The sequence below is a fragment of the Mya arenaria genome, chromosome 11, assembly GCF_026914265.1.
Source record: "Mya arenaria isolate MELC-2E11 chromosome 11, ASM2691426v1".
Taxonomy (NCBI): Eukaryota; Metazoa; Mollusca; class Bivalvia; order Myida; family Myidae; genus Mya; species Mya arenaria.
Genome location: NC_069132.1, coordinates 13,443,792 through 13,462,819, shown reverse-complemented (window position 1 = coordinate 13,462,819; position 19,028 = coordinate 13,443,792). Strand labels below are relative to the sequence as shown.

General features: G+C 37.6%; 1 protein-coding gene across 3 annotated transcripts in view; it reads left to right on the top strand.

Moving 5' to 3' along the window:
* The first annotated feature begins 5,550 nt into the window (after positions 1–5,550).
* LOC128208793 (serine-rich adhesin for platelets-like) overlaps positions 5,551–19,028 on the top strand; it is a 28,976-nt gene continuing 15,498 nt past the window's right edge. For 2 of the 3 annotated variants that reach the window (XM_052912391.1, XM_052912389.1), the window contains exon 1: positions 5,551–5,748. In XM_052912391.1, coding sequence (XP_052768351.1) covers positions 5,686–5,748 — 63 coding nt within the window. In that variant the 5' untranslated portion in view covers positions 5,551–5,685. Of the gene's footprint in view, positions 5,749–17,670; positions 17,721–19,028 lie in introns of those variants that run through there. The other variant, XM_052912390.1, reaches the window with a different exon arrangement.

The following is a 19,028-nucleotide window of genomic DNA, read 5'->3' as shown; positions in this document are numbered from 1 at the left end:
ACAGTGTGTATCTCGTTTAGTGTCAGTAAGGACCCAACAGTGTGCCTCTCGTTTGTGTCAGTAAGGCCCCAACAGTGTGTATCTCGTTAAGTGTCAGTAAGGCCCCAACAGTGTGTATCTCGTTTAGTGTCAGTAAGGCCCCAACAGTGTGTATCTCGATAAGTGTCAGTTTGGACCCAACAGTTTGCCTCTCGATTAGTGTCAGTAAGGCCCCAACAGTGTGTATCTCGTTTAGTGTCAGTAAGGCCCCAACAGTGTGCCTCTCATTTAGTGTCAGTTAGGACCAAACAGTGTGTATCTCGATTAGTGTCAGTAAGGCCCCAACAGTGTGCCTCTCGATTAGTGTCAGTAAGGCCCCAACAGTGTGTCTCTCGTTTAGTGTCAGTAAGACCCGAACAGTGTGGCTCTCATTTAGTGTCAGTTAGGACCCAACAGTTTGTATCTCTTTAAATGTCAGTAAGGCCCCAACAGTGTGTATCTCGATTAGTGTCAGTAAGGTCCCAACAGTGTGCCTCTCGTTTGGTGTCAATAAGGCCCCAACAGTGTGCCTCTCGTTTTGTGTCAGTAAGGCCCCAACACTGTGCCTCTCGTTTATTGTCAGTAAGGCTCCAACAGTGTGTCTCTCGTTAAGTGTCAGTAAGGCTCCAACAGTGTGTCTCTCGATTAGTGTCAATAAAGCCCCAACAGTGTGACTCTCGTTTAGTATCAGTAAGGCCCCAACAGTGTGTTTCTCGTTTAGTGTTAGTCACACCCCAACAGTGTGTCTCTTGTTTAGTGTCAGTTAGGACCCAACAGTGTGTATCTCGTTAAGTGTCAGTAAGGCCCCAACAGTATGCCTCTAGTTTAGTGTCAGTCACACCCCAACAGTGTGTCTCTCGTTTAGTGTCAGTAAGGCCCCAACAGTATGCCTCTAGTTTAGTGTCAGTCACACCCCAACAGTATGTCTCTCGTTTAGTGTTGGTCACGCCCCAACAGTGTGTCTCTCGTTTAGTTTCGTCACGCCCAAACAGTATGCCTCCCGTTCAGTGTCAATGACGCCCCAACGTGTGTCACTCGTTTAGTGTCAATGACGCCCCAACGATGTGCCTCCCGTTTAGTGTCAATGACGCCCCAACAATGTGCCTCTCGTTTTGTGTCATTGAACCCCCAACGATGTGACTCTTGTTTAGTGTCAATGACGCCTCAACAATATGTGTCTTGTTTAGTGTCAGTGACGCATCAACAGTGTGTCTACCGTTTATTGTCATTTAGGACCCAACAGTCTACCTCCCGTTTAGTGTCAATGACGCCCCAACAATGTGCCTCTCGTTTTGTGTCAATGAAGCCCCAACGATGTGACTCTTGTTTAGTGTCAATGACGCCTCAACAATATTTGTCTTGTTTAGTGTCAGTGACGCATCAACAGTGTGTCTACCGTTTATTGTCATTTAGGACCCAACAGTGTGCCTCTCGTTTAGTGTCAATGACGTCCCATCAATGTGCCTCCCGTTTAGTGTCAATGACGCCCCAGCAATGTGCCTCTCGTTTTGTGTCAATGACACCCCAACATGTGTCTCTCGTTTAGTGTCAATGACGCCCAAACAGTGTGACTCTTGTTTAGTGTCAATGACGCCCCAACATGTGTCTCTCGTTTAGTGTCAATGACGCCCAAACGGTATGCCTCTCGTTTAGTGTCATTGACGCCCCAACAGTGTGTCTCTCGTTTAGTGTCAATGACGTCCCAACAGTTGTTTCCCGTTTTGTGTCAGTAACGCCCCAACAGTATGCCTCTCGTTTAGTGTCAATGACGTCCCAACAGTGTGTCTCTCGTTTAGTGTCAATGACGCCCAAACGGTATGCCTCTCGTTTAGTGTCATTGACGCCCCAACAGTGTGTCTCTCGTTTAGTGTCAATGACGTCCCAACAGTGTGTCTCTCGTTTTGTGTCAGTAACGCTCAATCAGTATGCCTCTCGTTTAGTGTCAATGACGTCCCAACAGTGTGTCTCTCGTTTAGTGTCAATGACGTCTTAACAGTGTGTCTCTCGTTTAGTGTCAATGACGCCCAAACGGTATGCCTCTCGTTTAGTGCCATTGACGCCCCAACAGTGTGTCTCTCGTTTAGTGTCAATGACGTCCCAACAGTGTGTCTCTCGTTTTGTGTCAGTAACGCCCCAACAGTATGCCTCTCGTTTAGTGTCAATGACGTCCCAACAGTGTGTCTCTCGTTTTGTGTCAATGGAGCCCAAACAATGTGGCTCTCGTTGAGTGCCAATGACGCCCCATCAGTGTGTTTCCCGTTTTGTGTCAGTGACGCACCAACAGTGTATCTCTCGTTTAATGTTAATGACACCCCAACAATGTGTCTCAAGTTAAATGTCAATGACGCACCAACAGTGTGTCTCTTGTTTAGTGTCAATGACTCTCCAACAATGTGCCTCTCGTTTAGTGTCAATGACGCCCCAACAATGTGCCTCCCGTTTAGTGTTAATGACGCCCCAACAGTGTGTCTCCCGTTTATTGTCAGTTAAGCCCCAACAGTGTGCCTCTCGTTTAGTATCAATGACGCACCAACAGTGTGCCTCTCGTTTATTGTCAATGACGCCCCAACAGTGTGTCTCTAGTTTTGTGTCAATGACGCCCCAAAGTGTGCCTCTCGTTTAGTGTCAATGACGCCCCAACAGTGTGCCTTCCGTTTAGTGTCAATGACGCCCCAACAGTGTGACTCTCGTTTTGTGTCAATGACGCCCCAACAGTGTGACTCTCGTTTAGTGCCAATGACGCCCCAACAGTGTGCCTCCCGTTTAGTGTCATTGACGCCCCAACAATGTGACTCTCGTTTTGTGTCAATGACGCCCCAACAGTGTGCCTCTCGTTTATTGTCAATGATGCCCCCAACAATGTGATTTCGTTTAGTGTCAATGATGCCCCAACAATGTGCCTCTCGTTTAGTGTCAATGACGCCCCAACAGTGTGACTCTCGTTTAGTGTCAATGACGCCCCAACAATGTGCCTCTTGTTTAGTGTCAATGATGCCCCAAAAATGTGCCTATCGTTTTGTGTCAATGACGCCCCAACAATGTGCCTCTCGTTTTGTGTCAATGACGCCCCAACAATGTGCCTCCCGTTTAGTGTCAATGACGCCCCAACAATGTGCCTCCCGTTTAGTGTCAATGACGCCCCAACAATGTGCCTCCCGTATAGTGTCAATGACGCCCCAGCAATGTGTCTCCCGTTTAGTGTCAATGACGCCCCAATAATGTGCCTCCCGTTTAGTGTCAATGAGGTCCCAACAGTGTGCCTCTCGTTTAGTGTCAATGACGTCCCAACAATGTGCCTCCCGTTTAGTGTCAATGACGCTCCAACAATGTGCCTCCCGTTTAATGTCAATGACGCCCCAACAATGTGCCTCCCGTTTAATGTCAATGACGCCCCAACAATGTGCCTCCCGTTTTATGTCAATGAGGTCCCAACAGTGTGCCTCTCGTTTAATGTCAATGACGCCCCAACAATGTGCCTCCCGTTTAATGTCAATGACGCCCCAACAATGTGCCTCCCGTTTAATGTCAATGACGCCCCAACAATGTGCCTCCCGTTTAATGTCAATGACGCCCCAACAATGTGCCTCCCGTTTAATGTCAATGACGCCCCAACAGTGTGCCTCCCGTTTAATGTCAATGACGCCCCAATAATGTGCCTCCCGTTTAGTGTCAATGAGGTCCCAACAGTGTGCCTCTCGTTTAGTGTCAATGACGTCCCAACAGTGTGCCTCCCGTTTAGTGTCAATGACGCCCCAGCAATGTGCCTCCCGTTTTGTGTCAATGACGACCCAACAGTGTGTCTATCGTTTAGTGTCAATGACGCTCCAACAATGTGCCTCCCGTTTAATGTCAATGACGCCCCAACAATGTGCCTCCCGTTTAATGTCAATGACGCCCCAACAATGTGCCTCCCGTTTAGTGTCAATGACGCCCCAACAATGTGCCTCCCATTTAGTGTCAATGACGCCCCAACAATGTGCCTCCCGTTTAGTGTCAATGAAGCCCCAACAGTGTGTTTTCCGTTTATTGTCAGTTCGGCCCCAACAGTGTGCCTCCCGTTAAGTGTCAATGACGTCCCAACCGTGTGCCTCTCGTTTAGTGTCAATGACGCCCCAACAATGTGCCTCCCGTTTTGTGTCAATGACGACCCAACAGTGTGTCTCTCGTTTAGTGTCAATGACGCCTCAACAATTAATGTGCCTCTCGTTTTGTGTCAATGACGCCCCAACTGTGTGTTTCTCGGTTAGTGTCAATGACGCCTCAGCAATGTGTCTCTCGTTTAGTGTCAATGACGCCTAAACAATGTGTGTCTTGTTTATATACAAAATTGTGTTTATGATCCACAAACACCCTGACAAAAATGTTGACGATCTCGCCACTATACTTCTTAAAGTCCTTTATCAGTTTAGGGTCGTCGATGATGTTGTTTTTCTATTTTCTTCTTGCAGCATATTAAATTTGCCGTTCAATGAACTATCTTCCATAACACGGTATATTCGGTTACTATTGTTTATCAAAATATTGTCAACAGGAATGGTTCATTGGGAGAACGAATTCATTCGATTAAAATGTTTACATTTAGCTGGGACTAATAATGTACAAACAATGAAATGGTTGAAATCTAGTATTTAAACAATGCACAAAACTAACCAATTAGCAACTGATTTATCAGATAAATTTGCATCGCCGCATTTTCGCCATTTTGCATTGCCGCATTTTCGCCATTTTGCATAGTCGCATTTTCGCCCTTTCGCATAGTCGCATTTTCTTCTATTGCTCTGCCACTTGACACAATTAAATGCGACAATGCTTGTCGGGGTGAAAATGTTATGCATTATTATATGTTACATTTTCGCCCCGGCATTTGGCTCATTTTTGCCCCGCGAATCTTTGGTAGGTTTTCGCATTGGCCCATGTTTGACATTTCCCCGTAGAATCAGCCACATTACACATCACTCTTCAACATAGTGCCAATGTATATTTTAATGCGTCTTTGGTGCATTTTAACATGGCCAACTTTCAGCAAAGCTTAAGGCCCGAGCCTGGTATGTTCATAAGAAATAAGAAGAGGCCTAAAGAGCGGTATGCTATGTGTCGTCTGCATCCCATGCATCCGAAGTCCGAAATCTGCGTGCGTGAACACAGATTTACTAGTACATACGTGTCGTCATTATCATCCGCATGCGCATTCGAGCCGTGTCCGCATGGAATCACGCAATAAACATTTTTGTAAATATACTGCATATGCGAGACGCATTGCCATAGGGCAAAACTTATTTATAATTAAATATCTCTTTGTTCAGTTTAAGCTTTTATCAGCATGTTGATTGAACCTTTGGATCGGCATATTTGAAAAATAATCACCTTTTGCTGACACGTGAAATGTGGTGTCTGGGAGCAATAATTGGTCTCATATTGTTTTTGTTTTTATATGTAAAGGGAGGTCAACGTGAAGAAGATTGCACCAAGGGATGAAGAAAACATTGACTGCTGCAATAAATAAGATTATTAGCTGCGAATTTATTGCTGATATCTAAGTCGACATATTCATTTTCTACAACATACGAATAAACTTTTAAAATGTGATTTTATTGAGGGTGTATTTTATTCAGATTGTTTCAATCGTTGACCCTTAATGCGAAACTTTCAACATGCATCCCTACGAAAATGGCGACAAACGATGAAAACAAGTGTGATCCCGGAAACAGCATCGAAATGCAGGTCGATATGGTACGTTTCCACTAACATAATTGCTCTTACCTAGTATAATTAATCTTAATCTTAAAAACTAATGCAATTTACTGAATTTAGACGAAGTATTAACAATGATTGCATGCAAAATTAGCGATGCTTCAGAATTCGCCGAAAATACTGACAGGGTGGTTAATAAAATTTATCAATATTCATAAGGTCGTAAAAACTGTTTGATGGACGCTCCGTCTGAATAAATGTAAACTTTAGAAATTGACATGATGTATATTGTACATACTAAAAAATAATAAATAACACCCTCCTACCTGGCTGGACAGTGTCATTAAAGTTGTTGTCTAGACTGGTAAGTATAAGTTGTAGTTAAGTCGGGTCACAGACTTTACAGACCATGGACATTACAGACCAGACATAACAGACCATAGTTCTGGACATTACAGACTATAGTTCAGGACATTACAGACCATGATTTATAATTTTACTCAGTTTTTTTTTAAACATTATAACATACAATATATGGGTCATTACCGACCATGATTTATAATTTTACTTGCAGGTTGTTTAAACTTTATAATGTATCCCGGAACAACCTGTTTTCTACCACAATCTATTTTCGACCGCCCCCTGAAAATAGGTAAAACACTTCTGTTTTGTGTCACTTCACGTAAAAATAAGCTCCAATTGTTAACCGTCTCCGTGGCCCAGTGGTTAATAGTCCGCCTACGGAGCGGGAGGTCGTGGGTTCGATCCCTTGCCGCGTCATACCAAAAGGCGTTAAAAGTTGGTACAAGTAGCTCCCTTGCCTGGCGCTCGGCATTTAAAGGGTAGTGCTTGGAAAAGTGGTGTACTCAGTACTGGTTTAACTCAGGAAAGTTGTACCCCTTGGGGTACGTGCTTTACACTGAGCACGTACATGTCTCTTCGAAAAAGAGCTAGGGTTTCACACCCGGACTTCCTTGTATCCCACCCAACCACTGTCACTTTAGCGTGCTGTCCCTTCAGCAAAAACAAAGGACCCCGTTGGAAATAAGTGCTTGCACATTCACGGGTTATCCTTGACCGCAAGGTCTAAAGAAATACATACATACATACATACAATCATTACAGTAGAACTGTCAGAAAACTTCATTTGAAACAGAATGGGAATGCCAGTGTTTTAAAACTTCATTTGTACTTGAAACAACACCAATTAGTCATTTTTAATTAATGCCAAATTAAACCATTCATTTAGAATGATTTCACGTGTTAAATACTTTTTTTGAATGGTGTCGTTTTTGTTTACCAGATTTTACGTATCTACCAGAGCCTAAAACCTGTGCCCTATCGTTTTCTAAGTATTGTGCACAACATAAAAAGTGCATCAAAATATGTTATATTGCTTATTCTAAAATTAATGGAATTTATGTACAGGTAACTATATTGAATTATAACTGGGCTCTCAGTTATCATAAAATTATACATATTGCAGCCTAGGCAGGTCATAAGATGCTCAGTCTTTGCCTTAAATTTTTTTCAGCACTTGTTTTTTTTGGCAAGTAACTGAAGAAAACCACTTGCCCCAAAATAGTTTTACTTGCCCAAAATAGTTTTTTAAAAAACACAACGAAAATCAAATTGTAGTGTTAATTTATTCCCTCAAGGATAACAGCAAATTGAAAACAAAGTCTTCAGTCATCTCTCATCCTCATCAGAATCATCAAAATACTTAAAATTCATCCTTTAGTAACAAAACCACGATCGAAAGAAGTATTTCATTAATGAGCGTCCATGTGTCGTGCAGGCATAATAATCTATACTTCATTAAATCGTTTCAATAACTTAATAAATAATAACAATTTCCAGTGTTTTATAAAGATCTGCTGTATTTGATCCACGGTTAATTCTGTAAAAATCTCAAGCACGACGAAAAATAATCAATAGTACTTTTAATAGAATATATACCTTGTCTTATTTCCTTTTCTTAGATGGTTAAAAATATCCCAGAGTCAAAACTTGGAAAAATATGTTCTGACTCTGACGAACTTATTATTTATTTAATTCATGTTCGTTATGTAACCCAATGCATCCTTGTTAAATTCCAATATGCACCAGCGATTGTTTAGTTGCAACAACATCTTTCTTACTTTTACTTTCAGTTTCACTTTAACGTTTTTCTTTTTTCCCGGAAGTAGACAAAAACATTCAACTGTCCTATTGCCAATATTGCAACATTGTATTTTTCATAAATGGCATTACCATAACTGTTAAACAATACTGTTTTGTTATAGAACTTAACTGTAACGTTAACACTGACAATGATTGACGCAGTTCTTCTTTCACTTTCATTAAAATTGACAGGAAGCTAGCGTGCACCTGTTTCCCAGACTTTTTAGACCATGTGCTACAAAAATGTTTATTTTTCTGTCACACATTAAAAACTTATAAGATAATTAACCCGAGATAACTTAAAATAAATTAACAAAATAGATCTTAGCATTGTTGTTTTTCAAAATCATCGTACTTAGCGAAAAAGCGGAAGGTGTCCGTTAATTTGCATAATGGGCGGACTTAATATTTCGTTATTGAGTTTGAGTGCTGCTAATTAACATGGTCACAGATCAGATTCCAGATCAATAATCACTTGTCACTTCAGGCTCTTGCAGATTAAATTCAGATCATGCATTGAGGCTAATCTTTCAGATGATACCGACTCTTACACTGAAATTCTCCTGGGTCAAAACTGACACATACTTTAAATTTATGATGCATCAATTTTGGGTCATTTACGATTTCTGTGCATCAAAACCGAATATACGAAAGCCAATATTTAGAAAGTTAATTCAGGATTTGAGAATTGTTGTTGAATAAATTATGAAAAATGAGGGATTTAAATTTCGGAAAAATGAGGGATTTAAATTTCGGAAAAATGCACTTGCCCATTAGGGCAACCACCTGGGAATTTTGACTTGTCCGAAATGGTATTTTCTTGTCCCGGGCTTTGGGCAACCCAGTTACGACGAAGACTGGGTGCTGATTCAGAGTTGGGCCAGTGATACCAGGGTTCATAATGGGTGAATTTATCATTTTGTACCCATGTGAAAGCCATTAGAAGGGATGATGCATTCCTTTTCCCCTCTTGTGGTGATAAGTAACTATAAAGTGACTGTATGGTATATATGTAAACATTTACTTACAGCCATTTTGGATGCAAAATGTAAACAACAGATGATTGAAAGAGATTTTTATTTTTGTTTTCGTAGATGAATGATTGCTTTATAAATGGTACACACAAACATTTATCTTTTATTATCATTTATTTATGATTGAAATTTAAATAATCCTTAGGCGGTCGAAAACAGGTTGTTCCGGGATACCATATTTGCGGACATCACGGGAAATTATTTATAATTTTACATTTGTTTTAACTATTGTACATTTGTGAATGTGTAGATTTATATATTCTTATATGCTTGATTGCTTTCTGAAATAAACTCTGGCATGTCATATCTGTTTTAATTGACGATAGTGAAAGTGCGCCATCAAGATGGGTTTTCACACTTCGATGATTACTGATTACTGATTAAATGTTGTCAGTATAATGTGTATTTATTAAAGCAATTGATTCACTGGTACACTTTTTGTTTTGTTCTCAAATTTAGTAGAAAAAGGTAGGAAGACTTACGGAAGAAGACTTACTCTTGCTTATAATATTTATGCTACTATAATTTGCTGACGAAATATTGTGTTATTCAATACCAGTGCAGAAAGTTTACAATTACAACTAGCCACTATATATCAATATTCATGCAAATAGGGTTTAAAGATAAATGTAAATAAAACTAAATTATGTGTATTTAAGAAAAGAAAAACATTTTTACATTCAATTGGTCTATTAATGGTGATGTTATTGAAATTGTCAGTGAATTCTGTTACCTATATAAAGCTTAAGGAATTAAGTTCCATTACACTGGTGATAAATACTTTAAATGAACAAGCTTTGAAAGCATATATATATAACCATTTATTATCTATATTTATTCTTGTCAATATAGATATTAAAACAAAACTTTCTTTGTTTGATGAACCTGTTGTTAAGAATTATTTTATATGGCTCAGAGGTACGGGGGATTTACAACTCAAAGGATGTTGACAAGTAAATATTTCTTTGTTTTCTTACATTTTTTTAACTGTAGTAGTTTCACAATTCCTTCATCAAGGACATTATTATTTTACAGGTTATTTTATTAAAAAGAAATTTACTTTAGGCTTATTTTCTGTAGGTGTACACTGCCATAAACAGTAATCAATAGTGACATAACATTGTAAATCATGATCCGTTATGTTTCTCTAGATGCTCCGTTATGTCCCCAAATATGGTCCGTAATGTCCCAAAATATGGTCCGTTATGTCTGGTCCGTAATGTCCATGGTTCGTAATGTCTGTAATTTGTTAAGTCATCTTGAGATTTTGAGAAAGGTGTCTGTCATACGGTCTGGCAGCATCTGAAATTTTATCATCACTTAGTACTAAAATATTTAAGAACAAAAATATGACTATGAGTACAAAAACATGCTGAAAAAATGTTGATAAAATACTTATATATTACAAATAAAATTTCATTTAATTTGGCAAATTGTTCTTTAGTTCTGATGTTATAATCTATTGATTGTTTCACTAATATTTAGATTTTTCCATCGAAAAACAAAATAAAAAATACTGGAGGCCTTTTTCTACAGTTGCTACGGGTAACACCAGTGTTTCTGCCAGGGTTTTCTGAAGGCTTGTTGGTGAATGGGTTGGGTTTGGGAGGGATGTCTGTGTACATACATGTATAGTTCCTGGACTTTGGGCGTTGGTCGTAATATCGGCCATTTTCATCTTTAAATAAGACTGTCATTATGTACCTTAACAGAAAAGTCAATAAAAAGAAAACAAATGTTGTTTCATGCTCTTAATTTGTCCTGTTCATTTCATTTTATACATACATATATACTACAATTTAAATGGAATGTAAAACTCAGATCATATTCGAGCATCTAGATGATCGAGACTACACTCAATAATAAACAACATTCAGAATTACAATGAACGAAAATTATTTATAAATTTGTTTAGTTGTTTACTAGGACTACAAAGTAGTATTTAAAATGCCAGTTTTTCATACTGAAATATTGTTGTTTACCTCATTAATAGGCATAATTCCTGAATTAAGATATCAACCAATCAATTGTGATCATTGCAAAAAATACGCCCATTCAGGAATCATTGCTCGTAGCGGTCGGTACTAATTCGCTCGTCAACGTCCATTGTTTTGGTGAAAACTCTTAAACAAAACAATTCGGAGGAAATGTACTGCTATCAAAACTTTGCTAATTGACATCAGTGCTATTTGCAAATAAGGGCCCTTTTTTGACAGTTTGCAACTCAGACAACAACTGTCAATTAATTGATTAGGATCAATTGTGTACCCAGCGTGGATTTGAGGGACCGTAAATTGTCTTCTTGGAAATGCGCCAGATCTGATACTTAAGTCTGTAAATTGTGTATTTGGTGAATTTTATAAAACAATATGTCTTTCTTTCGAGTACTTGAGTAGTAGTGATTCGGTACTCGGGTACTCTGATGATTGATTGAGTACTCTGGTCCTCGTTGCCATCCCTACTGTTTATAGAATTGAAGTTTCGGGACTGATTCTTTTTATGCCCCCGAAGGTGGGCATATTAAAATCGCACGGTCCGTCCGTCCGTCCGGCTCTGTAACTTTCCCTTGTATGGACAGATTTAAAAATAACTTGCCACATGTGTTCCACATACCAAGACGACGTGTGGCGTGCAAGACTCGTGTCCCTACCTCAAAGGTCAAGGTCACACTTAGTGTTTATTCACAATGGAGTGCTGCATATAAGGACATAGAGTATAGGTTGTCGTGTCCGGGCTGTAACTTTCTCTTGTATGGACAGATTTTAAAATAACTTGCCACATGTGTACCACATACCAAGACGACGTGTCGCGTGCAAGACCCGTGTCCCTACCTCAAACGTCAAGGTCACACTTAGTGTTTATTCACAATGGAGTGCTGCATATAAGGACATAGAGTACAGGTTGTCGTGTCCGGGCTGTAACTTTCCCTTGTATGGACAGATTTTAAAATAACTTGCCACATGTGTTCCACATACTAAGACGACGGTCGCGTGCAAGACCCGTGTCCCTACCTCAAAGGTCAAGGTCACACTTAGTGTTTATTCACAATGGAGTGCTGCATATAAGGACATAGAGTATAGGTTGTCGTGTCCGGGCTGTAACTTTCTCTTGTATGGACAGATTTTAAAATAACTTGCCACATGTGTTCCACATACCAAGACGACGTGTCGCGTGCAAGACCCGTGTCCCTACCACAAAGGTCAAGGTCACACTTAGTGTTTATTTACAATGGAGTGCTGCATATAAGGACATAGAGTATAGGTTGTGGTGTCCGGGCTGTAACTTTCCCTTGTATGGACATATTTTAAAATAACTTGCCAAATGTGTTCCACATACCAAGACTACGTGTCGCGTGCAAGACCCGTGTCCTTACCTCTAAGTTGAAGGTCACACTTAGTGTTTATTCACAATGGAATGCTGCATATAAGTACATGGAGTATAGGCTGTCGTGTCTGGGCTGTAACTTTCTCTTGTATGGACAGACTTTAAAATGACTTGCCACATATATTCGACATACCAAGATGACATGTCGTGTGCAAGACCCATGTCCCTACCTCTAAGGTGAAATATACACTAAGTGTTTATTCACAATGGAATGCTGAATATGAGGACATAAGAGTGTAGGCTGTCAAGTATGGGTGGTATTTTTTATGTATTTGACAGGTAAAGGCAAGATCAACTTTTCATGTTCTTGTTCATAGGTCAATGTAACATTTGAGGGCATTCGTCACATACTGTGGCAGCTCTTGTTCCATTTTCTTTGAGAAACAAGCTATATTGATAACGAAGGTTAAACTCTTTTACTCAGGTGAGCGATTTAGGGCCATCATGGCCCTCTTGTTTCGGCTTTTAACAGGCACATTTGTATATTTAAACAGGTTTCACCTATGATATCAAATAATTTTATTTAGGATTGACATATTGTGACCAAACTTGATGAATAGGAAGAGTTTATGGAGACCTTTCATATGATTTGTTTGGTGCCCCTCAGGTAAAGGTCTAGGTCACCGTTATTAAAAATAGAAAAATGGTTGGTACTGAATAACTTAAGTTAGGGTTGACATATTGCGACCAAATTTAGTCAACAGGAAGAGTTTAAAGAGACCGTTCATGGGATTGTGTTTGGGGCCCGAGAGTTATGGTCAAGGTAAACGTCACTATTACTAAAAATAGAAAAATTATCAGTACTGAATAACTTTTGTTAGGGTTGACATATTGTGACCAAACTTGGTATATAGGAAGAGTTTTATGGGATTGGGTTTTTTGGTTCCTAGGGTCAAGGTCAAGGTCACTGTTACTAAAAGTAGATAACTGTTTGGTACTGAATAAGTTAGGGGAGCTATATTGTGACCAAACAGGTAGGAAGAGCTTATGCAGGATTTCCATGGAATTGCATTTGGGACCCCTAGGGTCAAGGTCACTGTTACTTAAAATCGAAAAAGAAAGTTGAAACTGAATCTCACAACAAAGGCAGAAGTTCTTCTGTCATTCACCTGGTTTCGTCACCTTGCTGCATCTCTTAATTTTTAAATTTGCTTTTTTTATTTGTTTTGGCAGGCACACATTGTATCATTGTAGTATTCATATCTAAGTCAAAGCAACATATACAGTAGAGCGAGCTGTCTTACGACAGCTTTTTTTAATGATAATGTTTATTCAATTGTTCATAGTGTTCATGATTGATAAGTTTATTTTGAACAGTCATCCCGAAATTGTAAAAATTCTGCCTGTCCACCGGACAGGCACTTCGAAAGATTTTGTCTGTCGGCAAAAATATTTGCCTGTCCGAACAAATATGTCATTACAAAGTATACAAAAAGAGTAAAAAAAATGAATATAAACTTGTTTTAATGATTTCCTGATTTGATTAAAAAAAACAACAACATATAAACACATGGACGTGTTGTTTAATAAAAATAAATACACTAAGTCTCGCAAAAAATATTTAAGCACCGCTGCCATTTAGGTGCTTTCGTTTTTTCGGTCTTCCGGTTATTCCACCAAACGCCGCAATTTTGACTGTAGACGAATAATATCGATTGCTGACATTTTTGATTGTACCTTGTTGCAAACCAAGAACCGATCAAAACAGTTGTAATAAAATGCCGTTACCGGTGAATCGTATTTACTCGTTTATCCCCCCAAATCAACATCATGATTGCATATCGGAAATGAATGATTTTTGGCAATGTTGTGTGACGTCAATATCAGTATGGGATCGACTAACTACCTCTTAGGCAAATAATCAGCGTACAGGTTTTAGAGACATTTCAATTCATGTAACTTTTCGCTATTTATTCGTCTCAAAATATGTCGGTCATCTGGACCGTCATTTTCCCGCACAAAATTTGCAGGACATGTCCAGATGACTGGCACGTTTTGGGAAGACTGTTTTGAATTACCTAAAGGCGTATGTAAAATATTAACAATAATTGATTTATAAATGTCAAAGACATCTCTTTTGTGATATATTGCAATACATGTATCTACCTAAGATATTTCCATATATCGCATAATGATAAATTGCAATACCATTTTGCCCTGCAATTACCATCCCTAGTTAGTTATACTTTCTATTGTGTGATATGTTTACAGTTTATTCCGATGTTCATGTATGGATAGTGGTTTTCTACTTGCACCAAATGATCTTTGGATTTTGTAATCTTCTGGGGTTTCGGTAGGTAGATAAACTACGCAATAATAGATGAATAAACGGATAAAAGAATGTATATATTCGCAGCAATTTTATAAATAAGTATGAGAAATAAAGTTGGACCCATTATTGGAATGGAGATATAGTTGACCAGAGGGCTGTTCATATGGTGAATCAGTGCCTAGTCTAGCAGTTCAAAAACAGAGGGCACTCACTTTAAAAACAGAGGGCACTCACTTTAAAAACAGAGGGCACTCACTTTAAAAACAGGGGGCACTTTCAAAAATATGTGAGGCCAACATCAAACAAAGGCATAGAAACACCGAGCTTGAATATTGAAATGCTGAATTAGCAGAAAAATGAGGTTGATAAGTCTCACCAAGTAGTAAACAAATTTACTTCAGTTTTTGCAAATTCTAGTGAAATATGTGTTTTGACACATATGGGACAAATTCATGACAAACGAGCTAGTTTCTTTAAAAGGCAATCAGATTTTCATCAACAAATGGACATACTTTAACACATAAGAAAATCAATCCAAGGAGCAGAAGCAATCTGGACATGGGACACTTTGATCGTATGTTTTGGACAGACAAATATTTTTTGTAACAACTTTCCCTATTTTACCATTTTCCTGTAAGTCTTTGAGTGGCAAAAAATGACTGCTTCCTTTAATGTTATACAAAGACTTGCTTTGTTTTCACTGGGACAAGTGTATCTTTGGTCAGCGTCTCCTGTCACAATACCCTACTGTCTTTTTAAGCCCCATTCCACATCTTTAAAAGGTGTATAGATATTTCCTGATTTTGTTTCAAAATTTCCATGTTGTCATGTTTAAGATGATTTTTTAGCCCTATTATTCGAAGAATATGAGAGCTATACTACTCCCCCTGGCATTGGTATTGGCATCACTATTTGGTTAATGACTAGGTTTGGCATGTAAGCACATTTAAATCAATATCTCAGCAAATGCATCATGTATTGCATTGAAACTTTAGACACATTCACTCAAGTTATGTCTCTTTATTGTGCGACTTCAACATTCTGGTTAATGTTTTGCATTTTAACACCGGTTAATATCTCAGTAATTTCTTTTCATATTGCATTGAAACTAAGAGTTTCCAACGATCCAATTTACTTTTAATTAAACTCCATTTTGCATATATGATATTATTCAAGTAATGGCCATTTATCATTTTACTTAGAAATTCTGATTAAGGTTTTGCATGTTAACGGGCAGAAGTCAATGTTTCATCAACTACATGATATATTGCATTGAAACTATAATTTATACTCAAACCAACCTACTCATCTGACCAAGTAAGATAATTGTCATTGTCAACATGGCCCTTTATTATGTGACTTAGAAATTCAGGCTAAAAGTGGTGAAATAGTCGAGCACTGTCTTTGTGACAGCCCTTGTTTTGTCTGAATCATAATGTCACTATACTAAGAATCTAGTTATTACTAATGTTAATGTCATTATCTGTATGAAACAACAATTCACTTACACTTGAAAATGTTTAGAATATCCCTGGTAAGAATTATTCATGTTTATTGGAAAATCCCTTTTTTTTCATTGTTTTGCATGGTTAAATTAGTTCCTCAGTTTATAACATTATTATGTATGGATTACAAATTAGTGCATTATTAATGTGTTATATTTACTGCTCACAAACATGATAGATAACCATATGACACATTAAGCAATTATATATTTCTTTAATTTCAATATCAGAAAGTGGGTAATTCATGATTTTTCAGTGGTACAGATGAATAAAACATTGACAGTAACAATGGCAAAATAATGTAACATGTTTTCACAAATAAAAGATGAGTAACCAACATTTAAAATGATGGAAAATGGCAAAGGAAACAATATAAAGTATTTACAAAAAAAATGTTGTATCAAGCTAGAATTGCAAACTGCAGTTATTAATACATATTTAAGGCATTGAAATTTAAACAAAGGATGACAATTTTATGTTGACTCAAGTTCATGAAGATATTTTATAAATATCAGTTCAGGTTTTGCAAATTCTAGTGAAATATGTGTTTTGACACATATGGGACAAATTCATGACAAACGAGCTAGTTTCTTTAAAAGGCAATCAGATTTTCATCAACAAATGGACATACTTTAACACATAAGAAAATCAATCCAAGGAGCAGAAGCAATCTGGACATGGGACACTTTGATCGTATGTTTTGGACAGACAAATATTTTTTGTAACAACTTTCCCTATTTTACCATTTTCCTGTAAGTCTTTGAGTGGCAAAAAATGACTGCTTCCTTTAATGTTATACAAAGACTTGCTTTGTTTTCACTGGGACAAGTGTATCTTTGGTCAGCGTCTCCTGTCACAATACCCTACTGTCTTTTTAAGCCCCATTCCACATCTTTAAAAGGTGTATAGATATTTCCTGATTTTGTTTCAAAATTTCCATGTTGTCATGTTTAAGATGATTTTTTAGCCCTATTATTCGAAGAATATGAGAGCTATACTACTCCCCCTGGCATTGGTATTGGCATCACTATTTGGTTAATGACTAGGTTTGGCATGTAAGCACATTTAAATCAATATCTCAGCAAATGCATCATGTATTGCATTGAAACTTTAGACACATTCACTCAAGTTATGTCTCTTTATTGTGCGACTTCAACATTCTGGTTAATGTTTTGCATTTTAACACCGGTTAATATCTCAGTAATTTCTTTTCATATTGCATTGAAACTAAGAGTTTCCAACGATCCAATTTACTTTTAATTAAACTCCATTTTGCATATATGATATTATTCAAGTAATGGCCATTTATCATTTTACTTAGAAATTCTGATTAAGGTTTTGCATGTTAACGGGCAGAAGTCAATGTTTCATCAACTACATGATATATTGCATTGAAACTATAATTTATACTCAAACCAACCTACTCATCTGACCAAGTAAGATAATTGTCATTGTCAACATGGCCCTTTATTATGTGACTTAGAAATTCAGGCTAAAAGTGGTGAAATAGTCGAGCACTGTCTTTGTGACAGCCCTTGTTTTGTCTGAATCATAATGTCACTATACTAAGAATCTAGTTATTACTAATGTTAATGTCATTATCTGTATGAAACAACAATTCACTTACACTTGAAAATGTTTAGAATATCCCTGGTAAGAATTATTCATGTTTATTGGAAAATCCCTTTTTTTTCATTGTTTTGCATGGTTAAATTAGTTCCTCAGTTTATAACATTATTATGTATGGATTACAAATTAGTGCATTATTAATGTGTTATATTTACTGCTCACAAACATGATAGATAACCATATGACACATTAAGCAATTATATATTTCTTTAATTTCAATATCAGAAAGTGGGTAATTCATGATTTTTCAGTGGTACAGATGAATAAAACATTGACAGTAACAATGGCAAAATAATGTAACATGTTTTCACAAATAAAAGATGAGTAACCAACATTTAAAATGATGGAAAATGGCAAAGGAAACAATATAAAGTATTTACAAAAAAAATGTTGTATCAAGCTAGAATTGCAAACTGCAGTTATTAATACATATTTAAGGCATTGAAATTTAAACAAAGGATGACAATTTTATGTTGACTCAAGTTCATGAAGATATTTTATAAATATCAGTTCAGGTTTTGCTCGTTTTTTTGCAGTTATGGCTTTTTACTAAGTGATAAATGAAGTGGAAAATGTTTGTAATGGATCCTCAAAAGGGTTTCGCATAGACTTAATCAAGACTGGGTAAGGATAGTGTTCAACATTGAAAGTAAATGTTGTGTACCTGCCATTAATTGCTGTAAAACAATAGTTATGGTCCTTGATTTTGTGAAAACTGGGCCGGCATTTATGTAACATCTTAAACCATTTTTTGACGTAAATCATTTTCCTAAGTTAAGGACCTCACTTATTGTCATTGATTTGATTGAAAATACACACTGTATGTTTTATGTTTTTTTCTGGTTATTTTAGGAAATTACAACAATTGCTTTTAAGTTAAGAAATGACTTAAAAAGTTAATGTTTTATGTACTACAAAATTGCACTGAACACTTTAGAGACTTCAAATATAGCTTCATTGTTGTTACTGTTTGCAAAACAATAAAGTACATTTAGGGGTTGAATCTGATTGGATACTAGTCACAGAACTCCACCCCTGTGGGTGAAGTGAATCAAGAGCAAGTGAATGTTTCAGAAAGACATTCAGAAACTGATGTAGGCGCCTTGCATTGCGTGGACTTAAACTGCCTTAACTCAGCCAGTTGAAATTAAAATAGCAAGGTTTTTGTTAAATATACCACTATAGGGTTTGAGGTATAGGAGTATGCTGCACCTTGCCCTGTTTCAGTTGCACCTATCTGTCCTAATGTAGACCAGCTTGCAAGTCATTCTGCCTGTTTTTTAATTGAATGCTTAAGATAATAAAATGTTTCCTTTGTTTTTTTAAAGCCTA